General features: G+C 38.4%; 1 protein-coding gene across 1 annotated transcript in view; it reads right to left on the bottom strand.

Annotated features, from left to right (window-relative positions):
- The window catches only part of LOC123607414 (regulatory factor X associated protein), a 74,998-nt gene extending 56,110 nt beyond the window's left edge, over positions 1–18,888 (bottom strand). The window contains exons 1-2 of the mRNA XM_045496701.1: positions 18,758–18,888; positions 12,120–12,249 (exon numbers count right to left, since the gene is read on the bottom strand). Of these exons, the coding sequence (XP_045352657.1) occupies positions 12,120–12,249; positions 18,758–18,888 (261 nt within the window). The remainder of the gene's footprint in view (positions 1–12,119; positions 12,250–18,757) is intronic.
- Between the last annotated feature and the right edge of the window lie 540 nt (positions 18,889–19,428).

The raw sequence follows: 19,428 nt of genomic DNA, 5'->3' as shown, positions 1-19,428 counted from the left end.
GCTCAACCAACTGAGCCACCCAGGTACGCTGCTTTTAAATATTTTTAATCTTGTCATTGTACAAAACATTGATTTCACCACATATTTATGGAGTGTTTAGCACTATGATAGATTAAATGGGGAAATAGATTAAATGTATATATGTAATTTAAACTAATTCTATCACTAAGCAAAACTATGAAGTAGATGAAGTCTTTAGGGGTATGGTTGTATTTCAAAAACAATTTGACCTTCTGGGATCTAGTGCCTTCATATTTGTGCATGTATGTTTATACATAAAGGAGTGTCAAACATAATGTTAATGTAAAGCATTATATTGCATAGGCCAAATCCGACAGACTTCTCCAAGAAGACAGGCCTTTATTGTCTTATATTCTAGCTCTCCGTTTTTCAGGCTTTCAGAAAAGGTGTAAGTGGTATTATTTTTGAAAAGGAAAGCACACCATCTAGGTGGCCGCCTGGAGTAGATGGCTACTTTCTCCCTGCATCCATGCAGTCCTGATTCCGATTAGTATAATCCATATAAACGATAAGTTAGGACATCTTACATTAGACTTCAGGACTCTATTAAACTGAAGAGGAAAAAAAAAAGCAACGAGATGAGGAAGTAAAAAAATAAATCTCCTAATTTATGATTTCAGAAAATTATCGCAGTTCTTTTTTCTTCCCTCTTACTAGTTGGAAGTTTTAGCACACAACCTTTCTGTTGTACTTGAGCAGAGAGGCAGGAAAACTCATTAGCAGTTCAGCAGTGCTGCTGGCAGACCTGTCAGACTGCGGCCCTTGGCCACAGTGATGGAGCTCATTAGGATTTGGAGGCTTCATGCAAGCATGCAGTTGTGGACTTTGGCAGTGTTTGTTCATCTGCATAGGACAGAATCCCAGCTTCTACCTCCGGGACACATTCGAACCTATATGTCCTGCTTCATAAGGCATAAATGGGGCTGATATTTATTTGGAATCATTAATTTCTCCTTTCCCTTAAAAAATATTTCTATAATCCTGAAAGAAAAAGCAGCTTCTTGCTAATTAGAGTCCTCAAATGTCAAGAAAGAGAATCTGGTAGTAATGGAAAAATAGAATCATAGATGAATGATTCACCAGTGGATGGAAGAATATATGTGTGTAGATTTTATGCTGCAGGATGTTTATATGTCCAACATGGTCAAAAATAAAAGCGAAATTTTCTCTTTACCATAAATGGTAGGGTTTCGGCCAGTTCCTTGGTGATTTAAATAGGCTGCACAATGTGTCACATGGAAAACCAAGAGTTTAGTATAAAGCGGAGTGTTCTTTCACAGTCTGTTGACATTAAATCCCTGCCTTCCCCATCCTCATCACTTCTGTTAGGTGAGAACTCTTCATTCATCCATCCATTTCAACAAACATTTAAACAGTACCTATTACGCAGAAGGAGTGGGAAAGACAAGTGAACAGTCACTGGAGCTGTGGCATGGCAGAGGAGGTACAGGCACGGAGGAACCCAGACCAGACTGGGTGGGGTGATGTCTGCCAGGCCAGGGCGCCAGGAAGGGGCCATTCCCCGGCAAGCAGCTCTTGCAGTCTATGGAATGGCGGTGCACAGAAGCCCAGGGACGGGAGGGCACCTTCTTTTTTTTTTTTTTTTTTTTAAATTTTTTTTTTTAACGTTTATTTATTTTTGAGACAGAGAGAGACAGAGCATGAACAGGGGAGGGGCAGAGAGAGAGGGAGACACAGAATCTGAAACAGGCTCCAAGCTGTCAGCACAGAGCCCGATGCAGGGCTCGAACTCACGAACCGTGAGATCATGACCTGAGCCGAAGTCAGTCGCTTAACCGACCCAGCCACCCAGGCGCCCCGGGAGGGCACCTTCTAAGGGCTTAACTGGGACAAGTTAAGGGACGTAGCTGCAGATTCAGGTAGGGGTCAGAATTACAAGCCAAAATCAGGATTTTGTGTTCTTTTCTTTTCTTTTTTTTTTTTAAAGAAAATTTTTTTAATGTTTATTTATTTTTGTGAGATAGAGCACAAGTGGCGGAGGGGCAGAGAGAGAGAGGGAGACACAGAATCCAAAGCAGGCCCCAGGCTCCGAGCTGTCAGCACAGAGACCGACGCGGGGCTCGAACCCATGAACCGTGAGATCATGACCTGAGTGAAGTCAGACGCTTAACCGACTGAGCCACCCAGGCACCCCAGGATTTTATGTTCTTAAAATATTCTGAAGTATTTTAAACTGCTGACAGATTTTAAATAGGGAAGTGATATGAGAATTGATTTCCACTCAGAAACTAGAGCTAAGCATGGCTGAAGGTGCCTTTTCTGACACAGGTAAAGAGAAAAAGACATTTTCTCCCCAAGATGCTTTGAGAAAAAAAAGGTGCCAAAAAAGTTTGGAAAACAGTTCATATTAATCCCTTTTTTGAAGATTCTCTATTCACATTAGCATATTAAGGGAGTGTGAAAAACCGGTAGCAAACAAATCATTCTAATCATTTTCTTTAAGCCAGGGTCTTTTGAACTTTTTGGTTAATTACAGATTTTGTTTCTCTTGTAGCATTTACTAACATTCTTTGTAATTCTGAAGGGGTAGAATTTAGAAACAATTGGCTAGTATAACAGGCTCTGCTGTGTAGAAAGGGAATGAGAACCATCTACCCCCAGGTAAGGAAAATACCAGCCAGCACTTGTTGAATATATGTTGGGAGAAGGGTACTTCATTTTATATTGAGTGTACTGTAAAGCCTTTATTTCATTGGAAACAAATTTCATTTTCACTTATACCACTTCTTTCCCGGTACCTAAACTCTATGCTTATATTCATGACTGAATTAGGAAATCCTACAGACAGGATTGGGTAATGACTGATAATAGGTCTCAGCATTGGCTCTAGTAAAACTGAAGAGATGGCAGGACAGAGGATAGATACTGCTTTTTTACCATATACACTGACCAGTGCTTTGTAACTAGATCATCTCTTTTTATAATTTGTTTAAAAACAGGGACGCCTGGGCAGTTCAGTTGGTTAGGTGTCTGACTTGGGCTCAGGTCATGATCTTGACGTTTGTGCGTTCAAGCCTCCTGTCGGGCTCTGTGCTGACAGCTCAGAGCCTGATGCCTTCAAATTCTGTGTCTCCCTCTCTCTCTGTCCCTCTCCCCCTTGCACTCTGTTTCTCTCTCTCTCGAATAAATAAACATTAAAAAAAATTTAAAGGAAATACAATGTTCTTCTTTTCTTTGGAATCTAAATATTGTCTGTATTTTACAATTGTTTTTCTTTCCCCTGATGTGTTTTTTAATAAAAATGGAAACTTATATATTTTTCAGTAAAGTAGAAATTAAGTCTTTTTAGTAAGCCTTGGGATGCAACTACATCTGTTACCCAAAAAGTATGTAGTTGGAAAAATAAATACTAATTATATGAAACATTATTTTTTATTTGGTATATAGTGGTACATCTCCTTTAAACTCAATAAAATGGTACACATTTGGTGTAGGAAAAAACATTTAGCATTGTAATCATTTCTTTGATGTTGAAGGCTAGTACTGAGAAGGACCCAGAGAACATTCATTAGTTCAGAACAAATGAAGGGAGTTGTGAAAATAATGCTAAATCTTCAACTCTAGTAAGGATGACTCTTTCTGGCCCTCTCCTCTTTTCCCTTGTTTGTTCAAGATCTGCTCCCATTCCTGTTGGCATTTTGCTCTCTGTCTTTATTCTTAGTGGTTGAAGAAAGCTGGATGCTCATCCTTCCTTGTCTCATTTCCTGTCTCAGCTGTTAGGGAATAACTGGAGAAGAGCTTGATGTAGCAACATAGAATCTTCACTCTGCTCCTTTAAACTGAAACATGAATTTCTGGGGAAGTGAGGACACTGGTCTCTGTTGGAACTCTGCCACTAGCTAGTCATGTGGCAGTCACGTCACCCTAGTGAGATGAGGTTTCAGTTCTGTAACTGATTTGGGGGGCCTGTTTTTGGCAATTTTCCTTTGAAATACATTAAGTGAATACCTAACTTTGCACTTTTATGTATCCACTTAACAAATACTTATGAAATACCTATTATGTGCTAGCATTGTTGGGAGAATATAGAAATGAGCAAAATAATATGGTTTCTGCCTTCATAGAATTACATACTTTCTAATGAAGAGATTTAAAAATAATGGTAAAATAAGGGTTCTTCCATCCCATACTCCTATTATATTTTATTTTCTCCCTTTGCTGTAAAACGTTGTATCCTGAGCTGCCGACACCAATTTTGTTTGTAAAATAACATGCATTAATATTAATATCAGAAGTTACTGTCAGAATATGTTTTTTTTTTAATTTTTTTTTCAACGTTTATTTATTTTTGGGACAGAGAGAGACAGAGCATGAACGGGGGAGGGGCAGAGAGAGAGGGAGACACAGAATCGGAAACAGGCTCCAGGCTCTGAGCCATCAGCCCAGAGCCTGACGCGGGGCTGGAACTCACGGACCGCGAGATCGTGACCTGGCTGAAGTCGGACGCTTAACCGACTGCGCCACCCAGGCACCCCAGAATATAAGTTTTTTTAAAGGAAAAAAAAATTCCTATAACTTCTCTATCTGGAGATTAGCATGCTTACTTTAAATGTGAAATGACATTTTATTGGTTTTTCAGTGTTTAAACACTGGCATACCATAGAGTCTAACAGCAGCCTTTTGACGTTTCCTTTTCTTTGCAGATTTATCCTCACACGTATTAAATATTATCTGTCTTCTAGGTGCTCTGTAATAAAAGGATACTGTTGTCTTTGACGTTTTCCCTAAACATAGAATGATATTTTAAGTTGAAAGCATTGCAGCGTTTTAAACTTTACTGATCTTTTAGAAGAATTACCCCATATTGTATGTGTCAATGTTAGTAGTATTTAATTCCAAAGATTTCAATTAAAATAAGGTGCCAAACATAGACTTCAGGAGAAGAGAAATGAGCAAAGTTTGCTTATTTTAATTCATCATAATTAGGCTCTAGGTCATGGCCCAGCAACTTGAAGACACTTATTACACTGAGCCTGACTGTCATTTGGGAGTGGTGTTAGGCATGTGGGTAGACTTTCCTTTTCTCCTATACATGATATCAGATGGAGGCTTTTGCCTGAATGCAGTTCTGTTTGCATGCTTCGGAAAGGTGGTATGGATTTTCCTACTAATTTCACTGAGGACTTATCAGAAGTTCCCCTTAACATTTGCAAATTTGGCAGCCGTTGTGAGGTTGAAAACACTGTGGGGTCAGAATTTGGGAAGATGGAGGAGGGCAGGTTAGATGTTGAGAAAAGTCTCCATGTTCTGGGAGAACATATTGCTGGTATCTCTCAGGGTGCCAAATATTTGTATCCTTCAAAGACATACACAGGAAAATAATGTCTCCATGTCATAATTCCAAGATGGATGTCCTTACCTCCCTCCTTTCTTCCTTTCCCAAGCATTAATTGGACATGTGCCGTTGTGCAGAGGACGAAGAATGCTCTGCCATTCAGATGTACATACATTTAAGTCGTGTTCCTTTTATTATTATTTTTATTGTGGTAAAATAGACACAACATAAAAGTTAACCGTTTTAATGTACACAGTTCAGTGACATAAAGTGCATCTACACTGTTGTACAGCCATCTCCAAAATTTCTCATCTTCCAAACTGAAACTCCATACCCATTCAGCAATAACTTCTCATCCTCTCTTAGCCCCAGCCCCTGGTGACCACCATTCTATTGTTTGTTTCTATGAATTTGACTAATCTGGATACTTCAAATAAGTGGAATGATACAATGTTTGTCCTTCTGTGTCTGGCTTATCTCATACATCACATAATGTCATTTATTTATTTACTAATTTATTTATTGATAATTTACATCCAGGTTAGTTAGCATATAGTGCTATAATGTTTTCAGGAGATTCCAGTGATCATCCCCTTTGTACAATACCCAGTGCTCATCCCAACAAGTGTCCTCAATGCCCCTCACCCATTTAGCCCATCCCTCCCCCCACAGCCCTTCCAGCAACCCTTAGTTTGTTCTCTGTATGAAAGAGTCTCTTATGTTTTGTCCCCTCCCTGTTTTTGTGTTATTTTTCCTTCCCTTCCCTTATGTTCATTAATCTGTTTTGTATCTTAAATTCCACACATGAGTGAAGTCATATGATATTTGTCTTTCTCTGACTGACTTATTTTGCTTAGCATAATACCCTGTAGTTCCATTCACATTGTTGCAAATGGCAAGATTTCATTGTTTTTGACTGCTGAATAATACTCCATTTGTGTGTGTGTGTGTGTGTGTGTGTGTGCGCGCGCGCGCATGTGCGTGTGTGTGTGTGTGTGTGTATACTGTATCTTCTTTATCCATTCATCTGTTGATGGACATTTGGGCTATTTCCATACTTTGGCTATTGTCAATAGCGCTGCTATAAACATTGGGTGCATGTGCCCCTTCAAAACAGCATACTTGTATCCCTTGGATAGATACCTAATAGTGCAATTGCTGGGTCATAGGGTAGTTCTATTTTTAATTTTTTGAGGAACCTCCATACTGTTTTCCAGAGTGGCTACACCAGTTTGCATTCCCACCAGCAGTGCAAAAGAGATCCTCTTTCTCCGCATCCTTGCTAACATCTGTTGTTGCCTGAATTGTTAGTTCTAGCCATTCTGACTGGTGTGAGGTGGTAACTCATTGTGGTTGTAATTTGTGTTTCCATGATGATGAGGGATGTTGAGCATTTTTTCATGTGTCTGTTAGACATATGGATGTCTTCTTTGGAGAAGTGTCTACTCATGTCTTATGCCCATTTCTTCATTGGATTATTTGTTTTTTGGGTGTTGAGTTTGATAAATTCTTTATCGATTTTGGATACTAACCCTTTATCTGATATGTCATTTGCAAATATCTTCTCCCATTCCATTGGCTGCCTTTTAGTTTTGCTGATTGTTTCCTTCACTGTGCAGAAAGAAGCTTTTATTCTTGATGAGGTTCCAACAGTGCATTTTTGCTTTTGTTTCCCTTGCCTCCAGAGACGTGTTGAGTAAGAAGTTGCTGCGGCCAAGGTCAAAGAGATTTTTGCCTGCTTTCTCCTCTAGGATTTTGATGGCTTTCTGTATTATGTTTAGGTCTTTCATCCATTTTGAGTTTATTTTTGTGTATGGTGTAAGAAAGTGGTCCAGGTTCATTTTTCTGCATGTCACTGTCCAGTTTTCGCAGCACCATTTGCTGAAGAGACTGTCTTTATTCTATAGGAGACCGCAATGCTATGAAACTCAAAATCAACCACAAGAAAAAATTGGGGAAGACAATGAATACTTGGAAACTAAAGAACATCCTCCTAAAGAATGAATGGGCTAGCCAAGAAATTAAAGAGGAAATTAAAAAGTACATGGAAGCCAATGAAAATTATAACACCACAGCCCAAAACCTCTGGGACGCAGAGGGAAGTATATAGCAATCCAGGCCTTCCTAAAGAAGGAATAAAGGTCTCAAATACACAACCTAACCTTACACCTTAAAGAGCTGGAAAAAGAACAGCAAATAAAACCCAAAACCAGCAGAAAACAGGAAATAATAAAGATTAGAGCAGAAGTCAATGATAGTGAAATTAAAAAAAAAAAAAAAAAAACAGAGCAGATCAGTGAAACTGGGAGCTGGTTCTTTGAAAGAATTAACAAAATTGATAAACCCCTGGCCAGTTTGATCAAAAAGAAAAAGGAAAGGACCCAAATAAATCAAATCAAGAATGAAAGAGGAGAGATCACAACCAACACAACAGAAATAAAAACAGTAATAAGAGAGTATTATGAGTAATTATATGCCAATAAAATGGGTAATCTGGAAGAAATGGACAAATTCCTAGGAACATTATAAACTGCTGAAACTGAAACAAGAAGAAAGAAAATTTGAACAGACCCATAACCAGTAAAGAAATTGAATTAGTAATCAAAAATCTCCCAAAAAATAAGAGCCCAGGGCCAGATGGCTTTCCAGGGGAATTCTACATAATGTCTTTAAGGTTCATTCATATTATATACCTTGTTCAGAATTTCCTTCCTTTTTAAGGTTAAACAATGTTCCATTGTGTATATGTATACAAAATGTATACAAAAATATAACAGTATATAATAACAATTATTACTAATGTTATATGTCAGTAATATAAATATAATAACAAATATATATTTGGCTATTGTAAATAATGCTGACATGAATATTAGTGTACAGGTGTCTGTTCAAGTCCCTATTTTCAATTTCATCAGGTATATATCTAGAAGTGGACTTGCTGGATCAAATGGTAATTCTGTATTTAATTTTCTGAGGAACTGCCATACTGTTTTCCATCACGGCTGCATCTCGTTACAATCCCACTCGCAGTGTATGAGGGTTCCAGTGTCTCCACATCCTCACCAACACCTGTTATTTTCTGGTTTTGTTTTTGTTTTTAGTAACAGTCATTATAATGGATGTGAAATGGTATCTCTTTGTGGTTTGGATTTGTATTACCCTAATGACTAGTGATTTGTGCTTACTGGTCATTTGTGTATTTTCTTTGGAGAAATGTTTATCCAAGTCCTTTTCCCATTTTTAAGGTGGGTTGTTTATTTTCTGTTGTTTTTGAGTTGCAGGTGTTTAAAAATGTATTCTAGATATTAATCCCTTATCAAATACATGATTTGCAAATATCTTTCCCATTCTGTAGGTTGCCTTTTCACTCTGTTGATAGTGTCCTTTGATGCACAAAAGTTTGTAGTTTTAGTAAGTTTAATTTATCTACTTTTTTCTTTTGTTGCCTACAGTTTTGATGTCATATCCAAGAAATCATTGCCAAATGGTCATGTACTCTTAATTGATGTATATTTATTATATACATGAATCATATACCAAACAAAAGCAAATTGAACTTTAAAAAGGGATGAGACAAAGATGAGATAAGCTGTTACATTTTTTAAAACATCATTGAAAACATGTCATTGGATATGCTATATTATCTTTGAAAAGATTTGGTTTTAAGTTCTGGTTCTAAACTCAGTTTCTTTCTATAGTTGTTTCTAAAGGTGGTCATAGTAGAAAAATACCTCACAAAGATACATATATACAAATTGAAGATGTGCATTGTTGGTTGTGCCTGCTAGATCATGATGCTGTTTTTTCAATTCCATTCACCAATTATGCAAAGATTTTAGTTGAAAATCACTCACCAGATGTTCATCTTCCATGATATCAATCAGTTGTTTATGCAGACTCATCAAAAAGTCCTGCATTTTATGTATTTTTGTAAGTGGGTATAGGTCCAATGAAATTCCACATGTGGATGATTTGAAAACAGGTTTGAAAAATGTATTGTCAACTTTTAAAATGTGAGCACAGGAAGGAGTTGTTACAGGTGGCATACATTATTGTCAGTTGTATCATCATATGCTAATGGAAATAATATCAAACAGTCATTGTTCAAAATACTCTCCCCAGAGTAATTTTTTTTGTTTTCAAGAAGCACTTGTTTTCTCATTCATTATCAGAATCAAAATTATCAAAATGGTAGCTTCATCTTGAAGGTGGTGATAAAGGGTATTTAATCTATGAAAATATCTTCCAAACAGCAAATCCTGACAACCATTGTCATACCAGAAAAAAATCAGCAAATCTGGAGCATGGTGTTTTATATAATAAAGATGTATAATACCTTTATATTCAACAAACCTTTTATGTATTTTGCCACAAGTAGAAAAAAACAAACAAACCTTGTGTCATTCAAAAGATTACCACGGTTGTTCCTCATGTCATTACAAAGTATTGTACAAGAGTCTGTATTTTAAAGATCTTGCCTTCTTGGAAAGGAACTACGTTTTTGACATCTCTAGCACTTGGCACACTCCTGGCTTCAACTGCTTTGCTGTAACATCTTGACTATGAATGATGCAGTGCAGGATTTTATATGTGGAAATGTTTCTATGACTTTATCCCAGAATATTTTTTATTCCACTTTAAGTAGCCATTCAATTAAGCAAATTTTTTCATAAATAATTGTTTTCATTAAAGAATTTACCATTGAGAATATAGCTTCTTGGTACATGTTTTCCTTTAGTTGTTCATAGGAAAATGAGTTATTTTTTATTTCTTTTTTGAACCAGACTAGTAATATCATAAATTGATTTTTTAGCAATATCTTTACTTTTTTCTATCTATACAGAAAACCTGTATTATTATATACTTATTTTAATATTTATTTCTTTACATCTTCAAACATTCAGCAGTTTTGCTGAGAATCTTTCAATTACATTTGCTGATAAAGGAATGCATTTCAGCTTGTCTCCATAGTGATTTTCTTGTATTTCAAGTATTTTTTTTTACCATAAGAGGAAGAATAAGTGTTTATCTATTCATACGTGGCTTTTCTTTTCTTTTTCTTTTAATATTTCAGTATTAAGCAAGGATACTGAAAGAGGCTTCTAAACATTTCAATTGTAGTGAAGTTTCGTGAGGTACTGGATTCATTGTTGTCTGACTTCACCCCTGGCACTGTGGGGAGTTCACCAGAGGGAGTGGGTGGGAGAGTATTCTCCAGGCACAGTAAAGAGCAGATACAGATGTATGATGCTGTGAAAAAGGTGGGCAGCTTGGAAACCTGTGAAGAGCTCTGCTTGATCACCAAAAGATGAACGTAGGGGACCACAGGTGATGAGAGTGAAAATGACATCGGGAACTGGAACTGAGGTTTTCTTTGGAGGGAGTGAGCAGTGAAGTGAAACTTAGCCCAGGTTCTTTATCAAACAGAACCAGAGGTAAGGATTAAATGCTAATGGTTTCCCGGAAAGGTAATCTGGGGGCAGTGAGACAGGAAAAGTGCAATAAGTCAGGGAAGGATGGGAGGTACACAAGGTCTTCATTACGAAGCTGGTCATCACTTCACGAAGAAACAGAGCCAGTTTCTCAGCCACTTGAAACAGCTCCAAAGACGCTGTACAAAAAAGACGTGCCTCAGAGCATTCCATCAGAGGGTGTAGGGGAAGGGAATCCATCTGATAGCATCTTACCTTCTCTTGTCTCCCATTAAACAGAGCTCACTGTTGAGGTATTAACTCCCTTCTACTTTTGAACTGCATCACTGGGCACCTTCTAGAGAGCCAGATCCAAGCCTTGCAGTGTGGTGCTTCATCTGAGTCTGGAACTGGTCATTGTGGCAGTGGTTGAGGCAGAACAGATAGCCAAGGGCTGATTGACAGGTGAGGCTGGGGGAATCTGAAGCAGTGCATAAGATGTACCCAGTACACATGACCTCTTATGATCCTCAGATATGCTTGTGACCTTCCATTATATATGGTTTCTGTGATACAATATTGGGCTTCTATTGTTATGAGAACAAATTGCTCTTACTGCTTCCCCACAGAGGGGAGGAACAAGTCAGTCAGTCACAGAATTCCCCTCAGGAAGGAGACTTGTTGTGATTTCCAGAAAGAAGGCAAGTAGGCTAGTGAAATAATAAGCTACAATCTCTTGGCTGGGGCTGGTCCTGAGGCTCTAATTGATATTTATCATCTCTGTCCTCACACACATTCTATATACTTCCCTCATCCTGGGCCAGCTTTTGCTGGTCTATATTGGTTTCTTGGTGAGGTGGCCTAGAACTTCAAGTGGTCTCACCCTTTGCTTTCCCTGTACGTTTTAGGTCATGGCTGCTGCATTTTTCCATTAACCATTACCAATGGGCATGTGAGTACTGAGAGATACCCAGTGGATCCCCTGGGTTTCAGACACTATCTCCTTTGAAGCCATCCTGTGATGGTAACACCAGCTCTTTAATTAAATCAATAAGACAGGAAACTGTTTTCCTTACCTTTTGGACTATTGGCGTGAAAGCTCAAAATATTGTCATTAAAGCTCAAAATGGTCCAGGGGTAATCAATGGGACTCTTACATACAGTAGCAGATGTGCCCCTTCTCCGGGAACTAGGGCCTCCGATTGGGAAGGACCTCGGATTGCAAGGAGTAGAAGCACAAATCCTATCAATGGACCCCTGTGTTTGATGATGAGGGGACAACTTGTGTGTCTCTTGCTTCCTGGACCCATAAACCCTTACTGTTGGAAGCATATTACTATATGTCACCTGTCAATTTGGCCCATATATCACTTCTTGGAAGACAGTACCCAAACCCCACAAGATACTGCATCCATAGTTGAGCCCTCAACAGGCTGTTTGTCATTCTGTTGGTCTGGTGGGGTACGTAGTATAATCACTGAGTCCCCTGGTAACAAGTCCACTTTTGTACCTCTTTTGCTGTAGAAAACAATCCCACATGGGAGCTAACATTGTGTGGAAAGCATGTTGAAGGATAAAGCATTCTGCAAGCCCTTTGATAGTGGTGTCAATAGAGGCTTTGCAGGTAGGAAAGGCAACCCTCTATCCAGAGTATGTGTCAATTTTGTATGGATTAATAATTAATGTCCCTTCCTGCATGGAAAAAATAACTTGCCACTAGATAGTTGTTGGATGACATCTAAAGGGATGGCGATACATTGAGGGCACATCTTTAGTCTCTGATGCTGGCACATTGGCCACTCATAAGTGGCTGTAGCCAGATTGGTGATGATGACAAGAAGCCATTGTTATTAGGCCCATGCATAGTCTTCATTTTTGTTACCCTGTCTACTCTGTAGCTTATTGCACAAGCACTGGGCTGGTCAAGGAGACTATTCAGGGTCATTATGTCAGACCATCTTTCAGAGTCACCCACATTTGGGGCTAATGTGGTAACTGTTCATTTCTAGCTATACCAACACACTATGAGCCAGTCTTGTGTCTTTTTCCTCTGAGACTTGGTCAGCACAGGAATTAATGGGCTGAAAGAGAGGCACTGGTGTTGTAGAAGTAGATGGCAGGCAGTCTGGACCAGCAGTTGATAGTAATTTACTCATAATTTTGGACCTGCTCCAGCCTCATCATAAATGTGCCACTTCCGTCATATAGTAGAATGCTGCTGTGTCTGTCCAGCAGTATGATTTGGTGGATCTGCGAACACGCTAAGTGTACAGAGGCCACACTTCCTCTGTCTGCCCCAGTGATTGATCATAGCAGACTGATCATAGCATAGTAAGGTAGGTCTATTCCTAGGAGACAGGGACTCCTCTAACAGGAGGTTTTAGCTTGTGGATGTCTCAGCATTCCTGCCAAGATTTCCTTAGAACTGCACTGGAGTCTAGGACTCTTCTATATAACCTTCCTAACTTCTTTCTCTCCTTCAATAGTGATCAGATCTGTAGCACATGTTTAATTGAATCTTGGTATATGCTTCTTGGAGAACCAGGACTAACATGTGGTGCTTCATCTGAGCATGGGAGTGGTGGAGGGGAGCTAGAAGCTCCAGGCCTTGGGATCAGGCAGAAGATTTCTGTAGGCAGGCATTTTAGATGTGTGAAGTAGCTGTAGTTAGGGCAGAGCAAGTGACAGAGGCCTGGGAGACAGGGAGGCTGAAGGATCTGAAGGGGCACGTAAGAGATGTTCAATGTGGAGGGTTTTCAACAACAGAGTGAGGTTTATAATTATAGGCACATCGCTTCAGCAGTGAATTGAATGACTGGAGAGCAGCAAATATAACAACAGGGAGACTGTTTAGGAGACAGTGTTATAGGCAGGGGATAACGAGTGTAAACTACAATAGTGTCATTGAGAAGGAAGACAACGGGATAGGTAAGACACTGAGAATGGTGAGAAGGGGATAAGGAAAACTAACAAGTCTTAGTGATATTGAGGTCAGACAAAGGGGAAAGAGAAGCGGCAAAGCTGGTTCTTTGGTTACTGGTTGAAGAACTGAGAGGATAAAGAATATAGTAGGAAAAACTTTTCTTCTTTCAAAATAAAGCCTCTCTGGTTACATTGAGTTGCGGTGTCTATTTAACATCCATATGAGCTGTGGGATGTATAGATTTGGAGCTCAGAAGCTGAGGAGAGGGTTTGCACAGCAGATGCAGATGTTGGAATTCTCAACTTAAGGAGAAGCTGTGAGCAACGATGCAATTGCCCAGGCAGAATGTGAAGAGAAGGGGCCTCATGATGCAGGTCTGGGGCTCACCACTGTTTAGTAGGAGGATTGATGATGAGGAGCCCATGGAAGAGTAGAACTGAGAATTAGAAGAAAAACTGTAGTCCTAGACACTGTGTAAAGAACCTCACAAAGAGGAGTCATCAATAGTGTTGGGTCCCTGGAGTTGTCAAACAAGGTAGGGGCTGAAAAATAGACACCTTGTTGTTATTACAGTTGTTAACAAGATTTATTTTTTTGTTTGTTTGGTTTTATTTATTAATTTTGAGAGATAGTGTGTGAGTTTTCATGAGTAGGGGAGGGGCAGAAAGAAAGAGAGAGAATCCCAAGCAGGCTCTTTGCTCTCATTGCAGAGCCCAATGCTGAGCTGGATCTTACGAACCTTGAGATTATGACTTGAGCCAAGATCAAGAGTTGGACACTTAACTGACTGAGCCACCCAGGCATCCCAGCAATATTTCTAATCTGGGAAGAAGCCAGATGACAATGGGGTCTGAATGAAAGGGAAGTATAAAAGTGAAGATGGAGAAATGCACTATTCTTTCAGTGAATCAAGTGTGAATTAAATTGGCAGAATTCAAAGAGGACTTTCTTGTTTCTGTTATTTTATTTTTTTAAGATGACAGAGACATGTGCACATTTCTAGGCTAATCGGAAAGAACCAGCAGAAAGGGAGAGGTGGAGGTTACAGGTGAGAGAAGAGAGTGAGACGAGGTAAGCCTCAGATCATGGTAGTTTCTGTTTGTTTTATGATGGTCTCTAGATGAAGAGAGAGAGAGAGAGAGAGAAAAGAATTTCTTCTGAATGAGCTTCTTGATGTAAACAAGCCCATGCATTAATGTCAGGTACCAGACTTCAGCTCCCAGAGGATCCTGTGCCTTTCTGAAGAACATGGCAATGGCTGACTGAGAGGGAGGAATCATTGCCTCTGCTGAGCACAAATGAACTAATCAGATCAAATCTGCATAACTCATCCACAAAAATTCCTATAATAATCCAATCCTATTTCCATCCACATCTTACTTCAAGTGTCTCAAACAATGGGACATTTTATTAATCAGAGAAAAAGTTTGTCTAAAAGCTCACTGTAAGGGAAGCTTTACTCTAATCTCTCCTGTGTCACATTTCATTATGACAGATGTGTCTCATTGTAGGTTCTTATTTACATAGCACACAGACATATTGTCATTACAGATAATTAGTCTCGAAAGCATTAGCTTTTAAAACAAATCAAGTTTTAAATTTCCTATTTATCCATCAGCATGTTAAAGAAGAATATGCCCCCTCCCCCATTGGTTCTATGCCTGGTTTTATTTCTGCTCAAGCTCTTTGTCCTCATGTTTTCGAGTGGAGGGGAAGCACTGAGAGGTTCAGATGAAGCTATTGTTCTGGCATTCTAAAACTGCTGACATTCTTTTCTGTGAAAGTCATTGAATCACCAAATTTGATGAAAAGTCCCTGAAATATCAGGAAACAGATTTTCTGTGGAGTCTATGAATACAACTATTAATGAAATGAATTTTAAAGTCACAGGAAAATATCTTGGATTTTTTTTTTCTTAGTTTGGCTGTTTTCTTCACTGAGAAGTATTTTAAAAATAATTTACTGCAAGGGTGCCTGGGTGGTGTAGTCAGTTGGGCATCTGGCTCTTGATCTCAGCTCAAGTGTTGGTCTCTCTGGGTCATGAGTTCAAACCCTGCATTGGGCTCCACACTGGATGTGAAGCCTACTTAAAAAAAAAATAAGTTACTCCTTTTTGACAAAGATATGATACGTGGGTACCTTTTTGTAAAAGAACACACTGTGATATGAAAATGAAGTATCAACTTGTCTTGAATGTTTTCTAAGAGATTTTACTTCATAAACAAACAATAGAAGGGTCTCAGTCGTTCCATTTTACAGTGTAGTTTTTGGTGGTGCTGTTTTGATTAAGCTTTAAGGTACTGCAGTAATTGTAAAATGCTATACTATTTTAGTGGAAAGTTATTTCCCAACTCGGAGATTAGAAGTGTGTGTGTGGGTCACTCAGCATCCGTTGTGTAAGTTGTTGAATTAAATTTCTGCAGATGTAGTCATTTACAGATGCCCCTATTCAGAAATTGTTTTCGTATGAAAACATTAGAGATATTAATATATAGAGATCTACATTAAAAACTATAGGAAAGTAAAAATGAAAATGTTTAAAACACACATTATTGGAGTTACAGAAGGAGAAAATATTTGGTGACATAATGGCTGATGATTTCCCAGAATTACTGAAAGATGTGAATCTTTAGATGCAAGAAGTAAAAATTCCCAGGCATAATAAATAAAATAAATCTACGTCTAGATATATCATAATGTCTTGAAGATCTTAAAAGTAGGAAGAGATCAAGTTGCCTATACACAAATTACTCTTAGGTTCTCAACCTCTAATGAGCCCCCGAATCACCTGTAAAGTTAGTAAGTAAGCATGGAGAAGTGTCTCCACCATTTCAGAGTTCTGATTTAATTGGTCTAGGATGGGATCTGAGATCCACATGTCTGACAAGCTCCGTAGACCATACTTTTGGGCGGCAGTAGTAATGCGAGGGCTGACTTTTCAACATCAACAATGGAGAGAGGCCCTAAATGGATAATATTTTCAAAATGCTGAAAGAAAAGAACTGTCAATACGGTAACACATACCTAGTTAAAATTTCAGGCAAGCACAAGGGCAAAATAAAGACATTTTCAGCTAAGAAATATTGAGAGTGTATTACCAGTAGGCACTCTTCAAAGGAGCTTCTAAAGGACTCACTTGAGGAAGAAGAAAAAAGGAAGATGTGTGTGCAACACAAGAAGGAATGATGAGCAAATTAACATATGGGTAAATATAAATTGTTTCATGACAGTTTTAAGCTGTTTGTAAATGTTTTTATTAAAAGTTATCACAGTAAATGAAAAATACCTAAAATGTATTTACCAAAAACTTAGAGCAAATATCATCCTTACTGATACATCATTAGAAACATCATCTCCTTTAAAATTGGCATGACACGAGGATGCCTGCTATATCATTTCAACATTGAATTGGAGGTCCCAGTTGAAAAATAAGAAAAAACGTATTAAAGATATATGAATAAAGTTGTAATTACTCATAGATAATGATTTAAAAAAGAGAAAGTAACGGCATATAAGTCAGCAGAAGCTATTGTTATGCCCTCTGTTCCTGCTGGGAAATGGAGGAAGATGCTCCCTGGTTTCCAGTATGTATTTGGTAAACCTGACTCTGGGATACCCTTTATTTGTTACTATTTTCCAAACACTGTATTATTGTCACCTTGACATACAGGTTTCAATAAAGCTTTATAAAGATAATGGGAAAAATTAATAAGGGGCATCAACAAGTGTACTAGATACATATTCTATAAAAAATAAATTTTAAGACATATGGTTAAATAAAACATGCCATTTAAAAAAGAAAAACATATAAAGAATTAGAAGTAAATCCAAGAAAATATGACAGTGACCTTAAATGTTCATATTAAGTCATAATATACTTGCTTATGTTAAGACTTACATAATTCATAATTGTGAAATTATCTCCTAATTGTTTCCTTTGTTCAAGACTGGTTGCCTATCCAAGTAAAACTTTCTTCACATCAGGAATTGTGCCTTCTAGTTGTCATACTATTCTATTCTGTAATGTGCAATGCTAAGATATTTTAAAAAATGAATTACTATTATGAGAAGTTTCAAGTATGTTAATCCAATTGAGTTTGGCATATATGGGGGAAATAATGGAACAAAAATAAATGATCCAATGTTTTGGGCACAGTCCTTCTGTTACACAAAAATCATTTGGAAAGATACTTCTTTATAACCCTCAAAGCTATCTGGACAAAATGATTAATACAAAGATAGTGGTTATCATAGAGTGTGAATGATCACCAAGCAGATTGAACACTTACACAAACATGTAGCAAAATGCTGGTTGGTACCACTCTGGAGTGCACGAGATCCCCACCCTCCAATTTTCCCATGCATGACCCTTAATAATAGGCCTTTCTGATTATCTCTAGATTTTTCTTTTTTTTTTTTTTTTTAATTTTTTTTTTTCAACGTTTATTTATTTTGGGGACAGAGAGAGACAGAGCATGAATGGGGGAGGGGCAGAGAGAGAGGGAGACACAGAATAGGAAGCAGGCTCCAGGCTCCGAGCCGTCAGCCCAGAGCCTGACGCGGGGCTCGAATTCACAGACCGCGAGATCGTGACCTGGCTGAAGTCGGACGCTTAACCGACTGCGCCACCCAGGCGCCCCTCTAGATTTTTCATAGTGTCTGAAACCCACGAGAATTGGCATAATACTTTAGTTTCTTCATTAAATAGAATTTGGGGAATAAAGGTTATATGAAAAATGAAGCTCCTTAAACTAATACTGGGCAATTAGTATTTTTGGTTTTTGTTTATTTTTGCTAAGCTGTTTTCCATTCATTTCAGGTAGAACTTAAATATTATGAAGGTGACAAATAAGATAAATTAATCACTTTAGTTTGGTGAATGTTTTGAATTGTAATTGGAAATGTAAACATTATTAACCTAGAAAAAAGAAGTGAGATTTTCTTTCATCTTTTGGTCCTCTCCTGTTTGTTTCCATGAGATTTTGAGACTTTCTTAGAGAGGATGGTTCATGTGTTTTGGGATTCTCTCCCAGACCTGCAGCATTCAGTGCTTCTCATCTGTTGTTGAGGCTGAACTAACAGCCACCATGACATTGAACATACTTGACTGTCACACCACACGAGTAGATACAGGGCATCTTTGAAGCTAGTTCTGTCTGCAACCCTCGACTGGAAGAGGCCGTCCTGGAGGACTGCAGCAGCCCCTTGGTGGTCAGCAGTCCCTTGCCAGTCATGGAGGTTAAGAGGTAGATAGGCTTTAAGGAACAGCAACTTTAAAACTGTGCAGTGACCTTTCCTGGCTGGGGTTCTCCCCGGAGGAGGCTATTGTGGGGAGGGAGCAGAGGGGCTTCGCCAGGTACTCCTGATCAACACATCTTTGCTCTTTTTTTTTTCCATCTTTTTCAACCTCCACTGCAACCTGAATTTTCAATTGCGTTTCATTCCTAGCTCTGTTATAGAACCAAAATAACATAGCTTACATTTTGTTTATTCAAAATCAGAGGTTATTTGGAAAGCAAATAGCTTGAGTAGCCTCCTAGGTAATTTTAATAAAACTTAGTGCCTGAGAGATTCTGTTAAATGGAAATGGAAATTCACTCCTGATCAGTTTCCATTTTCATTTTTTTCATTTTCACTTTAATTACTGAGCCTCCTTTCTCTGAAATCAAGTCTCTAAAACAGACCTTAATTATCCGTGTTTAACTGTAGGAAGATTTATTATTCAGAGAGCAGCTAGCAATTCAGAATAGATGCTATTTTGTTCATATTTTAAA

The sequence above is a fragment of the Leopardus geoffroyi genome, chromosome A1, assembly GCF_018350155.1.
Source record: "Leopardus geoffroyi isolate Oge1 chromosome A1, O.geoffroyi_Oge1_pat1.0, whole genome shotgun sequence".
NCBI classification, from domain to species: domain Eukaryota; kingdom Metazoa; phylum Chordata; class Mammalia; order Carnivora; family Felidae; genus Leopardus; species Leopardus geoffroyi.
The sequence above is the reverse complement of the archived record's forward strand: the minus strand, read 5'-3'. Positions and strand labels throughout refer to the sequence as shown.